At 66.6% G+C, this 18,214-nt stretch overlaps 9 protein-coding genes and 1 non-coding gene across 10 annotated transcripts; 7 read left to right on the top strand and 3 right to left on the bottom strand.

The window, feature by feature from the left end:
- Positions 1–229: 229 nt before the first annotated feature.
- On the bottom strand, positions 230–1,650 carry LOC62_05G007519 (uncharacterized protein). The gene is made up of 3 exons (XM_062774044.1): positions 1,221–1,650; positions 1,006–1,105; positions 230–968 (listed from the first exon to the last, which is right to left on the bottom strand). Exons 1-3 carry the CDS (start codon positions 1,415–1,417, stop codon positions 351–353), a joined length of 915 nt encoding a protein of 304 aa, XP_062630028.1. The 5' UTR covers positions 1,418–1,650; the 3' UTR covers positions 230–350.
- A 1,588-nt stretch (positions 1,651–3,238) lies between these two features.
- On the top strand, positions 3,239–3,324 carry LOC62_05G007518. The gene is given in 2 exon segments: positions 3,239–3,276; positions 3,289–3,324. It is a non-coding gene; the product is annotated as a tRNA-Gln (tRNA).
- Positions 3,325–3,596: 272 nt separating this feature from the next.
- Positions 3,597–4,440, bottom strand: LOC62_05G007517 (uncharacterized protein; the record flags this gene model as incomplete). The annotated part of the gene is made up of 3 exons (XM_062774043.1): positions 3,597–3,812; positions 3,960–4,059; positions 4,094–4,440. 3 exons carry the CDS (start codon positions 4,438–4,440, stop codon positions 3,597–3,599), a joined length of 663 nt encoding a protein of 220 aa, XP_062630027.1.
- Positions 4,441–5,019: 579 nt separating this feature from the next.
- Positions 5,020–6,918, top strand: LOC62_05G007516 (uncharacterized protein; the record flags this gene model as incomplete). Its single annotated transcript, XM_062774042.1, has 4 exons — positions 5,020–5,240; positions 5,373–5,472; positions 5,510–6,529; positions 6,709–6,918. The coding sequence occupies 4 exons, from the start codon at positions 5,020–5,022 to the stop codon at positions 6,916–6,918; spliced, it is 1,551 nt and encodes a 516-aa protein (XP_062630026.1).
- Positions 6,919–6,945: 27 nt separating this feature from the next.
- On the top strand, positions 6,946–7,915 carry LOC62_05G007515 (uncharacterized protein; the record flags this gene model as incomplete). Its single annotated transcript, XM_062774041.1, has 4 exons — positions 6,946–7,205; positions 7,261–7,360; positions 7,408–7,602; positions 7,679–7,915. 4 exons carry the CDS (start codon positions 6,946–6,948, stop codon positions 7,913–7,915), a joined length of 792 nt encoding a protein of 263 aa, XP_062630025.1.
- Positions 7,916–8,188: 273 nt separating this feature from the next.
- LOC62_05G007514 (uncharacterized protein) lies at positions 8,189–9,496 on the top strand (the record flags this gene model as incomplete). Its single annotated transcript, XM_062774040.1, has 2 exons — positions 8,189–8,493; positions 8,542–9,496. The coding sequence occupies 2 exons, from the start codon at positions 8,189–8,191 to the stop codon at positions 9,494–9,496; spliced, it is 1,260 nt and encodes a 419-aa protein (XP_062630024.1).
- Positions 9,497–9,919: 423 nt separating this feature from the next.
- Positions 9,920–10,669, top strand: LOC62_05G007513 (uncharacterized protein; the record flags this gene model as incomplete). The annotated part of the gene is made up of 3 exons (XM_062774039.1): positions 9,920–10,143; positions 10,197–10,296; positions 10,382–10,669. 3 exons carry the CDS (start codon positions 9,920–9,922, stop codon positions 10,592–10,594), a joined length of 537 nt encoding a protein of 178 aa, XP_062630023.1. The 3' UTR covers positions 10,595–10,669.
- Positions 10,670–11,006: 337 nt separating this feature from the next.
- Positions 11,007–13,195, top strand: LOC62_05G007512 (uncharacterized protein; the record flags this gene model as incomplete). The annotated part of the gene is made up of 4 exons (XM_062774038.1): positions 11,007–11,140; positions 11,191–11,290; positions 11,932–12,432; positions 12,620–13,195. The coding sequence occupies 4 exons, from the start codon at positions 11,007–11,009 to the stop codon at positions 13,193–13,195; spliced, it is 1,311 nt and encodes a 436-aa protein (XP_062630022.1).
- A 424-nt stretch (positions 13,196–13,619) lies between these two features.
- Positions 13,620–15,357, top strand: LOC62_05G007511 (uncharacterized protein; the record flags this gene model as incomplete). The annotated part of the gene is made up of 5 exons (XM_062774037.1): positions 13,620–13,825; positions 13,869–13,968; positions 14,008–14,270; positions 14,579–14,824; positions 14,877–15,357. The coding sequence occupies 5 exons, from the start codon at positions 13,620–13,622 to the stop codon at positions 15,355–15,357; spliced, it is 1,296 nt and encodes a 431-aa protein (XP_062630021.1).
- Positions 15,358–15,636: 279 nt separating this feature from the next.
- On the bottom strand, positions 15,637–18,007 carry LOC62_05G007510 (uncharacterized protein; the record flags this gene model as incomplete). Its single annotated transcript, XM_062774036.1, has 3 exons — positions 15,637–16,058; positions 16,511–17,660; positions 17,714–18,007. The coding sequence occupies 3 exons, from the start codon at positions 18,005–18,007 to the stop codon at positions 15,637–15,639; spliced, it is 1,866 nt and encodes a 621-aa protein (XP_062630020.1).
- Positions 18,008–18,214: the final 207 nt, after the last annotated feature.

The following is an 18,214-nucleotide window of genomic DNA, read 5'->3' as shown; positions in this document are numbered from 1 at the left end:
TCGAGCAGCAGCACATGTAGAGAGAGAACAAAGGCTGTTGCATGCATCGCGTCGCTTGTCCACCCACCCTGATAGCGTGCAACAACGGCATTTGCCGCGGCGCGGGGGTCGATCTCGACTAGACACACCACCGCTCTTTGACGCCACGCGACGCCACGACCAACGCCTGGCCAAGCCTCCCAGACAGACACATGCACATGTACCTGCGACGACAGTAACAACAGCACAATGCTCATGATGGCTACATCTAGCTCTGACAACTATTATGCTATGGTACTATGGTGGGTGTTCGTGTGTAGAGTGGATCTGGAACAGGGGGCATAGGGCCGTTCGAGTCTTAGTCGTTTCTGTTAAATCTCACCCCCGCGGCCTCCGTCAGGCCGGGGGAGGTTGAGCGTCTCGGTCTTGAACTCGTCGTTACGAGAGTATGGAGGGGGCGCGTCCACTGGCTCGCCAGCCTGTGGCATACGCTCGGTGGGGAGCGTTGGCGAGCGCGGCGGGAGTGGTGGTGGGGGGCGGTACCCTCCAGGCGACCCCGGGGCTGTACCCGCCGTTCCCCTGCGCGCGGGGAGCGGCGGTGCGCCGGTCACCACAGGCGATAGGAAGCCCGACGACGCTGCCGAGTTGTATGTCGACTCGTCGCGCCGTTCGTCCAAGAACGGGTTGGTCTGGTAGTCTGAGCTCCCGCGCTCCGTGAGAACGTCGGACGCCGGGGGACGGCGCGTCGGCATGGGCTGGTACGCGGGTGCCCCTCCTCCGAAGCCGGATCGCCTGACTGGCTCGTCGTACTTGTCCATTGATCGCTTGGAGTCGCTCGCCTCCCGGACGTGGTATGGTGGAGGGGGGAGAGATGAGAGAGGGGGCGGAGGACGGGCACCTGCTGGAGGCCAGTCCATCTTGATCACGCGCGAGGGGCCAAGGCCAAGCTCGAAGCGGACGATCGCAAAACACGGGGCATATTTGGGCAGCTGTGTGTGTGAGCGTGGCTCAACGCTGGCTGCTTACTGCTTGCTCAAGGGCCTCAAGCTTGGTAGGGATATACTCTGGAGTCGCGCCGTTTGCGAGCTTGTACGAGACGTACATCCGGAGCACCTGGGTAGGGTATCTGGAATGGGTGTGAGTACTTGGCAGAGAGCGGTGCATGGCGCGCCACCACCGGTGTCTGCTCCGCCAGCGGGCAACAACACACCCCAGCGGTTGGTTCAACACAGCCTACTCACTCGGCAGGTATGGGCCCCTTGTACTGTGACAAGCAGCGCTGGACGTCCTGTGCGCGCCTCGGCACCAGCGGGACGTCCTTGGAGCGCATCTGGCCCTTGGGCGGCTGGACGCCGTACTTCTCATTGTCGCCCTTGCCGGCCTTGTGCGCGACGTAGCCTGCGGCCACGCCGATGAGGATTGCAGCGATGAGGACCATGGGGCGGGGAGGTTGGTGTGGTCGGGTCTAGATAGTGGAACGATGTCGTGGGTCTTCCGTGCTCGGAGGTGCCGAAGGGAGCTAGCGTGTCGAGAAGGGATGTGGTGGGGTTGTGGGAAGGACGTCGGGGCAGGCGGAGACGGATTGTTGGTTCCGAAGGCAACTCACAGCCCTCCGAGCAAGACAGAGAAAGAGTTAGAGAGTAAGAGAGATCAAGAGAAAGTAAACGAAAGATCAATTCAAAAGTCGGAGAGAGCAATCAAAATGCGGTGTTCAGGTTTCTCGCGACAATGACGCAGCGTGGGGGCCCCACACTGGTCGCCACCCATCCGACGTCGACAATGTGGCTATTTTCGACTTGTCCAGCGGGGATCTGGTACAAACTCTGCGGGCACGACGGCCTCGGGGCGGACACGGAGACGGGGTTCGTCTCCGTCGCCGAGGTAGTGTCGGCGCAAGTGGCAGCGACGAGCGGCCGCCACACCCCCTCCGGCGCAAAGCCGCTCTCTGGCGCTCGGCCCGCCCCCCTCCGCATCTTTCACCCTTCTGTGCAAGATGGGCCTCGGTCTTGCCACCACACTATCATGCTCTCGACGGTGGCGATCACCTCCGCGGCGGCGGGGGCGGCGGTCGCGGTCGCCATCTCCAGCTTGGCGGCCAACGCGAGCGCTACCCAGCAGTACCAGCGCGAATACGAGTACGACATCGACCCGCGCGTCGTGCCCCACCTCCCTGCTGTGGTGCGCAAGGCGCAGGACGTGAATGTGTGCTTGTTGCTATATGCCGGGGAGCCATTCGCCGAGTGAGTGCGTCGCGGTCGCGGCGTAGAACGCTGACACGCCTAGATACCCCGTGTCCGTGATCCGCTCCTATGTCGACCACAAGATCATCAAGGGGCGCAAGATGGGCGATATCCTGCGCAAGTTGGAGTCGCTTGAGGCGGGGGTGCGTACGCCACGCCCAGTTGGATCCACCGAGGTCGCTGACGCCGACTCCGCCACCAGCACCCCCGCTACGCGCGCGCGTTCGCGACGGTGCGCTTCTTCCGCGGCTTTGGGCCAAGCCACGTCCTGCCGATGCCCTGGCCGCCCGTAGTGCCAGGCAGCATCCCTTCGTTCGGGGACACGCGCGCGATCGACTCGGCAAGGACAGTGAGCGCCGCTGCGCCGGTACTACACCTGGGCGTGCGGGTCGGCGCGGGTGACGACGAGCAGCAGCCCGGCTCGCCGCGGAGTCCGCGCCGCGACGAGACACCGCACCCGCCAGTGTCGACGCGCCGCCGCTCGCGCAGCCTGGGCCGACGCACAACCGCCACCATGACCCTCCAAGCCGCGCTGCCCTCCACGTCCCCGGACGAAGCGGACGCCCTCGAGTCGCCCGTGTCGCCGACCACCCCGCCGCCAGCGCCAGAGCCGCGCATCGAGGCCGCACCCCCGCGCCACGGGTACCACCGGCGCGCAGCGACCATCACCTTCCCGCTTGCGTCGGCGCCGGCCCATGCGCGCAGCGCGTCGCTCATCGCGCCGGAGCGGCATGTGGTCGTCGACCTTGCGCCGCCGCCCGCGTACAGCTCGCAGGACCGCGAGCGGTGGGAGGCGACGAGTGAGCGCCGGCACATGAGTCGCTGGGCGAGGGGGATCCTCGCGCCGTTTGACTAGTAGCGAGAGAGCCATCTGCATAGAGTGTGATATGGCATCTATGGACGTACATATGAAAGGCGGGGTGGATGATCAGTATGCCGCTCAGGCACCCGGCGAGTTTATATGCCCATTGCGCCCGAAATTTTCGGCCGTCCATAGCCCGATGGGCGCATGGCCCAATGGTCCGATGGTCCAGCCGGTTACGACTTTCGGTTTTGAAGGATTTCAACTTCCGAACTACCTGGGTTCGAATCCCAGTCGGACCTACAGGCGGTTGCTTTTTGGGTGGTATCCATGCATTACTTTTGGAGTTGCACCTCGACGAGTTGAACGCGCAACTTTGTTGATGTCGACGAGGGGTAGCGAATCGACACGCCTCCCCACTACGCCCCGCGCCCCGTCGTGCGCATCCACACTGGCACACCGCCGCGCGTCTCAACCACCATCTAGTGACATGAAGGATCGTCGTCAAAGTCATTACTAGCAACAGCGACCAGCGCAGTGTCGTCTCGTCACCTCCTCCCCACACCACACACCGCCTAAATCATCTCCCACCCCTCCCTCGTCTCCCACCACATGTAGTCGCGTCTCCTGATGCTCGGCTGGCGGCGATCAAGCGGGTGGAACTCGCGCGCGGCGCCCGCCGCCTCGGACTGCTCGTTGTACCGCGGCGGCCAGGGCACGTCGAGCTTGCTGCTTGGGCCGAGGCGGCGGAGGTCGCGCACCATGCCGTAGACCTGCCAGTAGGCGGGGATCTGGGTGGGGGGTTAGCGACTGTGCACGCGCGCGCTGCACGCTCCTGCTCGCTGCTCGCCCTGTAACCGCCCGCTGGCAGGACCACCCCCTGCCTTCCCCTCTCCCCCCCACTCCGCACAACCCCCTCCCCACCCACCGACACCCACCTCGAGCTCAATCCGCTCCAGCTTGGCTCTCACACCCGCCTTGCTCTTGCCCGCACGGATCTTGATGTCCACATACGAGAGGACCACGAGCGCGGGGTATCTAAGATTAGCATTTGCCGTTCGGCCCGGCTCACGCGTGGAACTTTGGGCCGGTGAACGCGCGCAGGCAGCGGAGGGCGTCTTTGCGCGTCTTGATGAACGTCGGCACGCGTGCACTGGTGGGCGCCAGCATGCCGCCAGCGCGCGCGCTGCTCACGGCGAAGAGGGCGCGCTCGTCGGTCCCGAGGAACGGGTACACGCTCTCCGCGTAGCTATTGCGGAAAGCCTCGGCGACAGCAGCCGCCCACCCCCACCCTCTCATGTTTTGTTCGTCGGCACGCTGGCGGCGGCGGTAGCTCGCTGCTGTGAGCGACGGCTGGCGGGTGTGCGAGCTGCGGTTGGAGCGGACGCGGTAGTTGGTCGTATAGAGCGCATAGCCCATTGGGTGGGGCAGAGTGGGGCAGGTGGTGGTGGCGGTGGTGGGGGTGGTGAGCGGTGAGCGAGCGAGGTGAGTAGAGCCGTGTCGAGACCGTTCAGCGCGGCGCGGTTATACCTGCTGCCTGCTGGTGGCCAACAAAGGACGCTCGTCGAGCGGGGCGAGCGCCATTGTCCGCCCGCCGCCTTTGGGACCCCGCTGCTGCAGGGGGAAGCGGTGCGTCTTGTTTCGCGTCACCCCCGTCACCCCCATGATGGAGGTCGAGCGGGCCATTGTTCGGCGGCTGCTGCGCTCCAGTGCGAGGCAAAGGGGCTCCGTCCCGCTCCGCCTCGAGCTCCGTGACCTGCCGGTGGGAGGTGACCTCGAGCCCGTTCTCTACCGCGCGTCTGTGCGCCGCCGCCAGCCAGTGTGGCGTGTGGCACCGCCATGACCCCCGGCTCGTTTAGTTCTCGCCCCCGAGAGGCCATAGCGAGCCCCTTCTGCTTGCTTGCTACTCGGCTCACGGCTCGCGGCTCGGCTCCCCAACGAATCACTTCTACGGCCGTCCTTTACTCTCGTCAGTCATCTCGGTCAGCGGCAAGCAACATGCTCGGCGCGCTCGGCCTCGGCGGCAGCACAACGCCGCACTCCCATCCACAGCCACTTCCACACTTTGCAGGCCCGTCAAACACCCTCCCACCGCTCAACACCGACCTCGACGACGGAGGCGAGTACGACGACCCACGCGCATGGACCCACCGCGTGGCCAAGACGGCCGCCGACGCCGTGACCGCGCTGCAGATGTACCGCGGGCCGCGGTATGCTGAGTGAGTGTGGTGGTTTGGCGGCGGGCAAGTAGTTCGATCGATCGCGTCGAGCGAGCGAGTCCGAGCGCCGTTGACAACTCCGAGCTTGCATTTTTCCCCTGTACCTCGTCTCACATGCTCACGCGCACCCAGGTACCCCCTCCGCGTGATCCGCTCCTATGTCGACCAGAAGATTGTGCGCGGGCGCAAGCCGGGCGAGATCAGCCTCAAGCTCGACAATGTCGAGGCGGAGGTAAGTTCACAACCTTGCGGCGGCGGCTCACGCCCAGGTGCCAGAGTATGCGCGCGCGTTCAACACAGTGCGGTATTTTCGCGGGCTGGGCCCGAGCGGCGTGCTCGACACCGAATGGCCGCCGGTGCTCGACGACGCGGACCCCTTGCTCGACGTGGCTAGGATCATGACCTTCCCAGGCAGCGAGCGCAAGGAGGCGCGGCGGTCGACCGACCGCGACCGCGAACGCGCGCGCACGTCGTCGGCAGCGTCGTTCCACCCGCCGCTGCCCCGCAGCCGCACCTCCTCGATCGCGTCCTTCGCGCCGCCGCCGCCACGCAGCCGCACCTCGTCGATCGCGTCGCTCGTCATCGCGCCGCGCAGCCGCACGTCCTCGGCCTCGTTCGAGCTCAAGCCCCGCCTCCTAGGCCTAGACCACGGCTTCCACCGCACACCGGCGCCCTCGGCGCGCCCGTCCCCCGTGCAACAAACCTTCGCCCCCACCAACACCCTCTTCCCCCCGCCCCGCCCGTTCGCACACACGCGCAGCCAGAGTGCGCACCTCATCCCCGGCGCGCGGCAGCCCCCGTGGGCGGAACACCAGGCGCCAGAGGTGCTCGCGACGCCGACGCCCCAGCGCCTCGCGCTGCCACAGCAGCAGCGCGCGAGCGTCCTCTTCCCCGGCAGCAGCGCGACCCCGCCACCGAACGGCCGCGCGCGCAGGCCGTCAGCCCCGCTGCCTATCGCCATCCCCGACTCGCCGCGCCTCCGCCCCCTCCCGCTGCCGTTCACGCCGGGCATCACGCCGTGGGGCACGCCGCTCGCCACGCCGTCCCACTCGGCACCGGCGAGCCCCACGACGCCGCGCGTCGGCGGTTTTCCGTTCCGCCACGACTCGCCCCGCTGGGACCAGCGCGAGCGGGGCCAGGAATGGGCGGCATCGGCCCAGGCGACGGCCGTCGCGCTCGCTGCCCCCGCCCAGCCGCGCCAGTACTATGCGTACCAGGTAGAAATGGAGGTCGACGCGCCGCCGGCCTACTCGCCCGCCGACGCGCTCCGTTACTCTGAGTTTCTGGCCGTGCGACGACGGCGCTCCGAGCCCCTCCTGCGCGACTCGTACAATGCCGCGTTGTAGTAGTGTTTGTGTGTGTATATGCATCTGTGTCCGCCTGCCTCCCGCTGTCACATTCTCACTCGCCCCCCACAATGCAATGCGGGGGAGCACGGCCTCCGCCCCTGCTGTACTCTTGTGAACAGCTCCCTCCAAACCCGGCCGCGCCCCTTGCTCGTCTCTCTCTACACATCATGGCTGCACGCCCAACAGCGGCACTGTCACTCGAGTCGGCCCACGTCCTCACGCAGCTCGCCCATATCTCGACCCTGCGCATCCTGCTCGCCGCACTGCCAATCCTCGACCGCCTCAACCTCCCGACACCGCTCGCCACCCTCCTCGCCCTCTTCGACTAGGAGTACCTCTCGACCGCAGCGACAGGCATGTTCACAGGCACCGCACTGGCCGTGGCCACCGCGTCGCTCGCGACCAACACGCTCTCGGCAGCATGGGCAAAAACCCAGGCGCTGCGCCGCCGCCGCGCAATCGCCCCGCCCCCCGACCCCGACCCGCTGCCCCCCTCGCCCAGGCTGAGCCGGGACGACATGGACCCGCTCGCGGCGCGGCTCGCTCCGCGTGTCGTGCGCACCGCGTCCGACGCAGCCCTCTGCCTCAAGCTGTACCGCGGGCCCGTATTCGCCGAGTGCGTCGGCCCCCCTACCCCCCGAGACGACCAACCCGCTCACACCCCCTCCCAGATACCCCGTGTCCGTGATCCGTTCGTATGTCGACCACAAGCTCGTGCGCGGCCGCAAGCCAGGCGACATTGCGCGCAAGCTTGAAATTCTCGAGGCGGAGGTGGGTGGCGACAGTTTGTCCGAACTACTAACACCCAGCTGCCCCAGTTCGCTCGGTCCTTCGCCGCCGTCAGGTTCTTCAAAGGGCTGGGGCCCTCGCACGTCATTGACATGGACTTTCCCCCCGTGTTTGACGACTCGGCGGCGGCAGAGGCGGCCGTCGCGGCGGCGAGTCGCCTGTCGACACATGTGCACATGAGCCACAGCAGCGGGGCTGGAGCCGACTGGGGGCCTGGGGGCGGGGTGGGTGGTCGAGTGGGGGGGACGCGGCGGACGCGGCGCTGAGTCGCACGAGGAGAGAGCAGTGTTTACGGGCCAGGCAAGAGGCAGGGGCGATCGGCGGCGCGGTGGCGGCGGCGGCGCCACGAGCAGAGTGCGCGCCGCGCCTGCCCCGACAACAACAGCGACAGCGGCAACAGGGCCCAAGCCACCATCAACCTCGCCGTCGTCGGATACGCTGACCCCCGCGCCACCGGTGCTGCAGCCGCCCAAGCCGCTCGCGACGCCGCCGCAGACGCCGCGCCCGCGCGCCTTCCACCGTCTCGACGACCACTAGGTTGCATGTGGCACTACCACATACATTGCTGTTAGACACGCACCGCACCGCACCGCGCTGTACACTGTAGAATGCATCACCCAGCCCCGCGCGCGAAGCTACGTTCAGCACGGTCACCGCGTCAGTGCGCAGACCGCACGCGGGGTAGCTGTATCAGCAGCCTGAGCCGGCGGGGACCGCGCGCCGCGCGTGCGCCGCCGTGCGATGCCGCTCGTTGCTTGCTGCTTGCTTCTCACCGTCTTGCTCACTCTTCTCGTCTAACACCCCAACACAATGCTCGTATCCACCGTCGGAGGATTCTCATCCCTCACAGCCAGCGTATCCCTCGCGCCACCCTCGCCCTCGCCGTTCGGGGCATCGGAGCTCCAGCTACGCCCGCCCCAGGCGCCGCTGCTCTCGCGCCGCCCGTCAGCCCGCTCTGTGCGGTCGTTCCGCTCGTGGGTGCAGCCGCCTGCGCCGTCGATCACAGCCATGCGCTTCGAGTCGTCCTCGTCCCTCGCGTTCCCGTCCAAGGCCATCCGCACCTCTAAAGACGCAATCACCACGCTGCAGCTGTACCCCGGGCCGGTGGTGTCGAGGTGCGTACGGCAGCCTGCAAGCCAGCCACCAGCGTGCTGAGCCCCCAGATACCCCGTCACCGTCATCCGCTCCTACGTCGAGCACAAGCTCCTCAAGGGCCGCACGCCCGCCGAAATCAGCTACAAGCTCGAGGGGCTCGAGGGCCAGCTGCCCCAGTTCGCCACCGCGTTTGTTCTCGTGCGCTACTTCAACAACCTCGGCACGGGGTCCGCCGGGGGCGGCGCGGCGCTCGAGAGCAGCCCCGCGTGGCCGCCCGACCTCGCCCACCTCGACCAGGACATTGTCGACGCCGCCCGCGTGACCATGAACCTGGTGGCCATTCGCCCGCCTACACGCCGGAGCACCGTCGCCGCCGCACTGTTCGGCGCGCTCAGGCCCCGCACGCGCAGCCTCTCGGCCCTCAAGGCGGCTGGCGCGGCGGGCGGCACCAACCGGCCCGCAGGCTTCTCGAGCCTCCACCTCCCCCCGAGGTCATCACTGAGCGAGTACTACCCCATCGTTGCGCGCGCCCCGTCCGCGCCACCCGCGCCGCTTTCGCCGCCACCGCCGACCCGCCCCACGGTCGTCACGACGCGCAGGAGAGCGCCGTCGTCGTTGGCGTCCCCCGACGCCGTGTCCCCCGCCTCGTCGACCCCGCACACGGCCGACATGCTCTTCTACCCCACGCCGCACTCGGTCGACGCGACCCCGACCACCGCGACGACGCCGACACAAGAGGACACGTTCGGCATGTCGATCAACATCGGCATGGGCACGCCGTCGCTCCGCTCCCTGTCGCTGTCGTTCCCGGGCGGGACGACGGCGACGCCAGTGTCGACGCCCGTGGGCGGAAGTTATCCTCCGCAGCTGAGCGTGCGCCTCCCGGATCTGTCACTTGACGGGCTGTTTGACTTTCCGCGCTCGCCAACGCTCGAGGGAGAGCGGGCGTACACAACCGACGATATTGTCGAGCGCGAGCATCCAGTGTCAATTGGGCCCCGGCCTGCGACTGCCTTCCTGTGAGAAGGCGCGAAGCAGCGGCACCACCGACGACAACGACGACGACGACGCCGAAGGGCGGGGCAGGGCGTGTGACTCGGCCGACGTCTGCGCCCATGTGATTCGGTGGTGGTGGTGGTGAGCGTGCGTGGATCGAGCGAGCGTGGATAGTGCATGTAACGAGTGTGTAGAAGCAGCAGTCACCAAGTCACGATGGCTCTCAGCGGTATGCATTGCAGTCATCATCGCTTCTCGTCGCTGGTTGTCGCGTGACGAACGGGGCGACTAGGCGGGGGCGGCGACGAGGTCTCCGTCGCCGTTGGCATTTGCTGCTGCTGCTGACTCCGCATCCATCACCCCCAGCAGCACCACTTATAGACAACTGCGAAGGGCCATGCACCGCGCACCATCCCCCTCACCGCCATGATCTTCCGAACAAACACAGACATGTCGGTCGGGCCGCTGCCAGACCACCCCGATCGGCCAGGCAGCGGCGAGTGGCTCTCGGAGGGGTTTGAGCTTGTCACTGCCCACCCAACCCCGCGCCGGCCAAGGTTACGCCGCGCCTCGAGCGCCGTCAAGCGCGACGAGAGCCAAGACGGCCTGTTTGTGCGCTCGGCCAGCAATGTGCGGGTGTGCTTGCGCGTCTACTCTGGCCCACCTTTGCATGAGTGAGTTGAGCTGGCTGTCACTGGCTGGAGTCGTGGCTCACGCCATGGTCCAGATTCCCAGTGTCCGTCATACGGGCCTACGTCGTCAACAAGATTACACGCGGGCGCAAGACGGCAGTCATCGCGCGCAAGCTCGAGGTTCTGGAGCGCGAGGTGAGTCGTAATGCAAGCATGCATGCATGCTGTGCCGTGCCGTGCCGTGCGCGCGTGCGTGCGCTGACAGCTCCACCACCCCCAGTTCCCGCTCTACGCTGCAGCCTTCAACATTGTGCGCTACTTTACAGCGCTGGGGCCGTCCAAGGCCCTTCCTATCCCGTGGCCGCCGCCCGCCGCGCACCGGTTCGACCGTGTCGTCATGAACGCTGCGACGCGCATGAGCAGACAGATCAAGGGGACCGAGCCGCCCCCTCCATACACGCCGTTTGACGAGCGTGCGCCGCTGTTGTTCTAGGGAGGGTGGTGTAAAGGATGTGGGCAGATTGAGTGATCCAGGGCGAGGCAATGACGACTGTTGTAAATGTGGCAGGCAGCACGGCACGGCACGGCCACGCAACGAGGCGGGCAGGCGGCCAGGCAGCAAAGTTGTACAGTAGAAGCAAGCAGACCCCAGACACACAGACAAGATGTAACACAGAGTACGAGCGCGCGGAATGGGGGTACCTGCATCATAGGCAGCGCTTGTTGCCGTGTCTTGCCGTGGCCGAGCGGTGGTCACCGGGCCATCGAGATCGCGAAGCATTGCGCCGAGGCGATGAGGCGGGCAGTAGCAAGCCATTGTTCTCCGCCGCCGCCGCCGTGTCCTTGGAGGCTTCTTCTTCAGAGGAGAACGCATCTCATCGCAGCTTGACACTGTCCACTCCCCCATGAACGGCGTCTGCCCCAGCACCCGCGTCGCCGGCACCCCAGCGCGCTACGGCACCACACTGGCAATCTACAGCACGCAGGACGTGCTGTGCATCCTCAAGCCCGTCGACGGCGAGCCGCAGCCCCCGCGCGAGTGAGCGGGCCGAGTCGCACCATGCATGCTCCGAAGCTGACACTCCCCAGACTAGCGCTCCCCGTCATCCGCGCGCTGGTGCTTCACCAGCTCGAGTGGGGATACGCCGACAGCGAGATTGCGCGCGGGCTGCGCAGCCTCGAGGAGCAGGTGGGTGGCCAGGGGTCCCCGTCTCGGTCTGTCACTGACATGCATATGCAGCTGCCGGGCTACCCCCGCGAGTTTGCCGAGGCGCGCAATACGCATCGCTCGACGAGGTTACGGACCGCTGCTGCTGTCCCCGCCGCCGCACCGCCGCCGCCGGCGGAGCGGCCCCACTCGTGGTGGAGGCGGTCGCATGCTGCGCAGGCGCTCGTTAGCGCGCGGCCCAAGCTGAGAGGGGACGAGAGCGACCCCACGTTGTCGTCGTCGTCCTCTTCGCAGTCGTCTTCTGCGCCGAGCTCGCCGCCGCCGGTCGTAGTCAAGCTGTGGGGCGTGACGCGGTGTGTCATTCCGCGCGAGTAGTTGTACATTGCATTCATTGTTGTATAGATGTGTTGATTGATGGACGCTGAGTGGGCTGGGTGCTGGCTGTGGTGGGTGGTTGCGTCGCAGTGTGGCGTTTTGGCGCAACTCGGGCCTTCTGATCCGTGCATCTCATTCCTTCTCACAAACCACCACGACGGGCTTGCAACTCGCCATCGCATAGCCCAGTATCATTGTCATTGTCGTGTGCATCGTAGATGCAGCGACACATCATGATCCGCCACTCGTAACACCCCACACTCGGCAACAACACACACACACACGAGATGGGCAAACACGACCCAGGCATGCCCTTCACGCCGCTCGCTGGGGGGCCCCCGGCGCCGCAGCAACCAGGCGGGCCGTACCCGTACTGGACCCCCAACCCGGAGCACTACAAGCGCGCCGCTGCGCCCGTCAAGAAGCTCGCAAAGCCCGTCAAGACGTTCCACACTGTCGTACTTCCGCTCCTCGGTTTTCGTCGCCGACGACCGGCCAGAGACAATGCTCGCCAGCCCATCAGCCCCGCCACCACCGGGGCTGCCAGCCATCAAACCCTCGCCGCCACTATCCCCTCCGCGAATCCTCCCACCATCACCCACGTTCAAGTCCACCGCGCCGCTTTCACCCCATCGTACACCGCCGGAACGGCCACTGCGCCCAGAGACAGAGTACTTGGGCTACCTCGCGGGCTCTCCCCCAGTGTCCCCCACATCCCCACCTCCCCTGCCATCACCTCCACCCCTCCCTCGGGCGGCGCCGCCGCGGCCGCCCCGCCCAGAAACAGAGTATCTAGGGTATCTGGCCGACTCGCCCCCTCCTCTTCCAGCGGCGCCCCTACCTCCGGCACCACGGCCCGCCCCTCGGTCAGAGCCAACCCCCACCCCCAGCCTTCGCCCAGAGACCGAGTATCTCGGCTACCTTGCCGCATCGCCGCCCAACTCGCCCCCACCTCCGCTTCCGCTGCCCAAGCAGACCAAGGCGCACACCGCGCCCGACGACCTCGCCCCACCCGACGACAGCGAGGACGGGCACGACTACTCGTTACAAGAGGTCGAGGACATGTGGCGCGATGAGGCCAACTTTTTGCTGGAGTACGGCATCGACCTCGACCTGGACCATGACCCGGATTCGCTCGACGCCAGCGTGAGCAGACACAGCCTGTATCCTGACGGGCATGTGGCGGGGCTGGGGCTCGCACTGGCCGGCATGGGGCTCGGACAGCACCAGCAGAGCAGCACAGCCGACACGCCTGCTGCGCGCGCCGAGGCGCGTGCCGCCCTCATGCGCCGCAAGACGACACGCGACTCGCGGATGCAGGAGATAATCGACTTCACGTCCCCGCCGCCAAGCTTCAGCGGGCACGGTGACGCCCCGGCACCGTGGCGCTGGTCGCTGCCCCCCGCCGCGCAGTCGACTGAAGAGGACTGGATCTACTCGGCGTACGAGAGCAGCTCGCCCGGGTGGTCTGAGAGCGGGTGGGGCAGTGCACAGCGCCACGGTGTGCCGCAGGACACCGGCGTCGAAGCCGGGGTGGGAAGAGCAATGTAGACATGTATATGACACGAGTTTACGAGTGCACGGGCTGTCGGATGAAACGTCGCGATCTGGCGTCTGGCGTTGTGGGGTGCGACACATGTCGTAGCGGTGCTCTGCGGACTGCGATGGCACCGGTGTGCGCACTGTCGAGCGATGTCAAGCGCTCAAGCGATGCCTTGTGCATCGAGCTGTGCTGCATGCGATGCGGAGAGCGCTCGCCATAGTCGCACGCGGGCGTGGGTCGTTGTTCCGCCTCGCCTCGCGCCGATCGCGCCACTGGTCGCACAAGCCGCCACAGCGCCACCACCCACCACGCGTCGTCGCGCGATGCCCACCGCGCCGCCGTTGCGACAACAACCAGCCCCCAACAGGTGACCTTATAGCTGCCCCCAAGACACAGTACACACACCCACCTCACTCCCACCCCACCACCCCCATGGTCTTCTTCGAGGCCCTAGTCATCGCAGGCGCGGTCGGCGCCATCGTCCACCACCGGCACAGCGAGGAGGCGCGCCGCTTCGGCGTGCGCCCGCCACTCGACTACATGTCCGCGACCGAGGCCGCGTCGGTGCCCCTCGTCCCGCGGCGGGCAGTCGACGTCGTGGCCTGCCTCGGCGCGTACCGCGGGCCACCGGTGGGCAAGTGAGCCCGCCTCCCCCCACCGACCACACACTCACACTCCCAGCTACCCCCTGTGCGTGGTCGGCTCGTATGTCGCGTACAAGCGGCACAAGGGCACGAGCGAGGACGACCTGCCCGCGAAGTTAGAGGTGCTTGAGGCCACAGTGGGTGATGTGGTGTGGGACCATCAGCTGACGGTACAGCTGCCCCACTACGCCGCAGTGTTCTCGACAGTCCGCCAGTGGAACGGCCTGCCACCATCACGCGTTCTCCAGCCCCCCATGCCCGCGCCACCACGGCTCGCGCCAGAACTCCGCAACTCGGGCTCGCTGGCGAGCCTGATGCCGACCAGCGCGCCAGACAGGGACCAGCTGCCGCCGTACACGCCGGCCGACGAGGCGCGCGCGCAATATCTTGGCATACACCACGGGCGCGCCGTGCACCGCGCGCGCGCGGCGTCATATCAGTATTAGGACGCCGCGCAGGTGGTAGATCTCTTGGCCTCTGCTGCTGCTGGTCGTAAGTGCCCGGAAGCATCATCGCCGCCGATGGCCAGAGTGACGACGTCGGCGTGACGCGCTGATCTCGGAGGCGCCGAGCCATCGTATGTATGTATCCTGTATATTAAGCGTCGTGGCCGCTGCTGCAGCAGCGGTGCCGAGTCTGGACTCGCCGATGGCAACGACGTCACCGCGACCGGCCCGTGGCGCCACTCATAACCCGCGTCGGTCGCCACTGGCAGCCTGTTTCTTCCTCCTCCTGCTCCTCCTGCAGCAAGCAGCTGTGCATCCCCGCCCGCAACGACATGGTCATCATCGAGTCGATCCTCCTCATCGGCGCGCTCACAGTCGTCGCGCACAACATCCACGAAAGGCAGCAGATCGCCAAGGCGCAGTTTGGCGTCGCGCCACCGCACCCAGACCACCAGAAGAAGTCGTGGCGCGGGATACCCTGCATACCCAAGTGCAGCTCGGACGTGGTGCGCTTGTTACGCGGGTATACTGGCCCGCCGGACGGACCGTGAGTCGGAGTCGGCGTGCAGCTGAGCCGGCCTTACTGACACACTTATTAGATATCCCCGCGCCGTGCTGGACAAGTACATCGAGTACAAGCGCTCCCGGGGGACGGGGGACGACGAGCTGGGGCACAAGCTCGACGTGCTCGAGAAGCAGCTGGCGCAGTTCGCGCCCGCGTTCTACGCGGTGAGGGAGGACTACCGCCTGCGCGAGTCGACCGCGCTCCCGCCCTCGCCGGCCTCGAGGCGGCTGTCGCGCCTGTCCACCGTGTCCGACTCGCTGCGGCCCAGCGTGTCCCTCTCGCCCGGCAAGACGGGCGACTGGGGCACCATGGTCGGCGGGACACGCCGCTCCGACTCCAACAAGGGCAAGCTCAGCCCCACGCCCACGAGCCCCGGCGCCAGCTCGAGCAGCACCGGAGGAGGCAAGGGAAAGAACGAGATCCCGCCACCGTATACCGCCGACGACGAGGTGCGCGCCCACCGCATGGAGGTGTTCAATGGCCAGGCGGTGACCCGCGTCGAGGGGACGTTGTAGCGGCGAGTTGGGCGGGGCAGCGAGGAGGAGGAGGAGGAGACAGAGTTCGAGTCAGTCAACAACACACCAGTCATCACAAGTATCACACTACTATAGTCCCACGCATACACGACGGCCTGCGAGGGTAATGGTAATACATATGCCGGGAGATACACACGTCCCTGGTGAATGCATGGGTTAGAGTCGCCGCACGCGACACACAGTGCCAGTGTCTTGTCCCAACTGACTAAGGAATCTCTCTATGCATTATTATACAATATGCTCTATACCACAACTGAATCACACAGCGCGCTTGTCATTCACAGCAATGTGCACCGCGCGGATGAGGAGCGCCCGCCGCTCCTTCGGCATGCAGCGCAGCGCGAGGTCGACCATGGCGGCCGGTTCGAAGCGGGTACCAGCCACGACGCCGAGGCGCGTCCGCTCACGCAGGCTCAAGCCGCGGAGGAAGAGCCTCTCTAGCTGGCGCGCCCTGCCCTCCGAGCCTGATACGAGGTCCGTTACTCCCTGCGGGGGCTCGTATTTGTCGCGGTGGGTCCACGCGTTCCTCACGCCTTCGACGAACGCCTCATGCAGGTGGGGCGGGAGGAGTGCGCAGATGTACACGAGCGCCTTGCGCTCCTGGCTCGCGGCGTGCCATGTATACGTCCGCGTCTCGGCGTACTCTGACTTGGCGGCCTTGAGTTGTGCTAGGGTGAGCTCTGCGAGCGCGATAGTGGGCGCGTACGCGGGCTGCGTGGACAGGTGCTTGAAGGAGGCGCATGGGGTGCGAGGAGGGGACGGGGAGGGGTATTTGGGCCGGAGAGAACTTGACGTGCGGCGTGGGGTGGTCTTGAGTGGGGAGGGACGCTTCCTGGGTGGTGTGGCGGTCTTCTTCGCAGGGGAAGGCTTGGGTGGGGTATTACGGACAGGCGGGGTATCATGGACGGGGGTATCGTCGTGTTCGGGTATCGGTGGAGGGGCTACAGTGTAGACAGGAAGATCTAATGCGTCGTCGACAGACGAGAGGCGGGAAGTAGCGGTGCGGGTCTGTGGTGGCGGGGTAGAGAGATCGGAGGCGGGGGAAGGGGGGCGCTGCTCGCGCCGCTGGCGCTCTACTGGCGACCCGGGCCGCGCTGGTAGCCATTAGGCCACGTCTCGCCAAAGTCCTTACCATTGTGGCCACCGCGGTTGATGGGGTTGGGAGCGGTGAAGAGGCGTTGTGGCTTGCGCTTCTCCTCAACGTCGGAGGGGAGGTGGCGCTGCTCGCCGTTGGGGTACCGGGGCTGCGCTGGGCGCATGTCGAACGGTGTGTACTGAGCAGACTGGTGGGGGTGTGCGTGCTGCATAGGAACGTAGGCGGACTGGTGAGCCTCATCGGGGTAGTGTGCTGCCACATTGCCACCGTAGTGCGCGTCGTGCGGAGAGTGGCTGTCGAGCGGCCCACGGTGGTCCATCTCCCGCGTCATGTTCCCCCACGCCGCGGGCTCGGGCAGCTGCTGTGTGTAAGGGTACCCCTGGGGATAGTGGTGTGCGTTGGCGGGGGAGTGGGCGCTCGCCGCGATGGTGGGGTAATCGGCAATGTGTGACTCGTACGCAGCAGGGCGACGGTCGGCATGCCACTGACCCACGTCCGTGTGGTCCTCGAGCTCGTCCTTCTCCTCCTCCTCGTCCTGGTCCATCAGGCTGTTGACCTTCTCCTCGCCCTCGACGCCATAGCCAGTCGCGATGAAGCGGGCAACGTCGTCGTCCGTCATGGCGCCATAGGCAGGCGTGTCCAGACGTGTCGGAGAGCGCGATAGCGACGACGCGTGGTCGGCGGCCGGCGTGCCAGCTGAATGCGACGGCCCGGCGGACATCTCCGCGTCGCTTGGTGGCACCGAGGTGAGGGGGCTCATGACGCGCTGTGTGGGACGACCGCGGCGCTTAGGGGAGGGGCGGTACTCCTCCTCCTCCTCGTCCGTGTCGGTGTCGACGGGCGCGCGGCGGCGCTTCGTGCTCGCCGCGCTGGGCTTAGTGGCACGCTGGGCGGGAGTGGCAGAGCCGCCGGCGGCACCGGCCAGCGGCGCGACGCTCCCGGCCTCACGCGCCGGCAGAGGGGGCAGCACGAACCCCTTGCTCTCGAGCATGCGCTTCTGTGCCGGCTCGAGCATGCGGACCTCCATGCCCTGGTTCGGGCGGCAGTTCTTCTCGTTGCGGCAGGTGAGGCACGGCCCCGCGGGGCTCTTGCGGAAGCAGAACCAGCTCATGTGCACGCAGCGGTTACACGCTGCGCTGTAGGGGAGGAGGTAGACGGCGGGGTTGGGGTCGGAGAAGTACTTGACCTGGGGGGGTCAGTGGGGGGTCGAGGGGGTGGAAGGGCAGGGTAGGTACTCACCACGCGCGACACCTTGTCCGCTCGGCGCGAGAAGGGGATGATGATCCCGTGGCCTGTCTCGCGGGGGTACGTCCTCGCGTGGGCCTCCCAGCGCGCCAGGGCGGCGGGGGGTACTGGCTCAGCAGTGGTATTGCCGTAGTGGTCGGTCACGCCGCCGAGGTTGGGGTAGAGCTCTTGGAGCGTGTGGGTGTGGGTGTGGGTGTGGTTGGGTGCGGCGGTGCTAGACGAGGCAGCCTCAGCCTCAGCAGCTGCTGCCTTGGCTGCGTCGGCGCGCGACTGCTTGGTGCGTGCCATGTTTGTTGTGGGATGAAGGAGTGAGAGATGGGTTACTGCTACCCCCCCTCGACGCCTTATGTAGTTCGCCAGACGAGGTCGCCATCACCACCCCCACCCACCCCCTCCATCACTTGCCAAACAAACGAGCGATGGAAGAGTGTAAACAATGCCTCCCCCCTCCTCCATCACTACTCCCGCCACCACAAACAGAGTTGGGGACAATGA

Source organism: Vanrija pseudolonga, chromosome 5 (genome assembly GCF_020906515.1).
Source record: "Vanrija pseudolonga chromosome 5, complete sequence".
Lineage (NCBI taxonomy): Eukaryota > Fungi > Basidiomycota > Tremellomycetes > Trichosporonales > Trichosporonaceae > Vanrija > Vanrija pseudolonga.
The sequence above is the reverse complement of the archived record's forward strand: the minus strand, read 5'-3'. Positions and strand labels throughout refer to the sequence as shown.

Coding starts and splice junctions, on each gene's coding strand:
- LOC62_05G007519 (XM_062774044.1), bottom strand. CDS start 1,417: ATGGTCCTCATCGCTGCAATCCTCATCGGCGTGGCCGCAGGCTACGTC. Junction 1,106..1,220: donor AAGGGGCCCATACCTGCCGA/GTGAGTAGGCTG, acceptor CACCCATTCCAG/ATACCCTACCCAGGTGCTCC. Junction 969..1,005: donor TTGAGGCCCTTGAGCAAGCA/GTAAGCAGCCAG, acceptor TCACACACACAG/CTGCCCAAATATGCCCCGTG.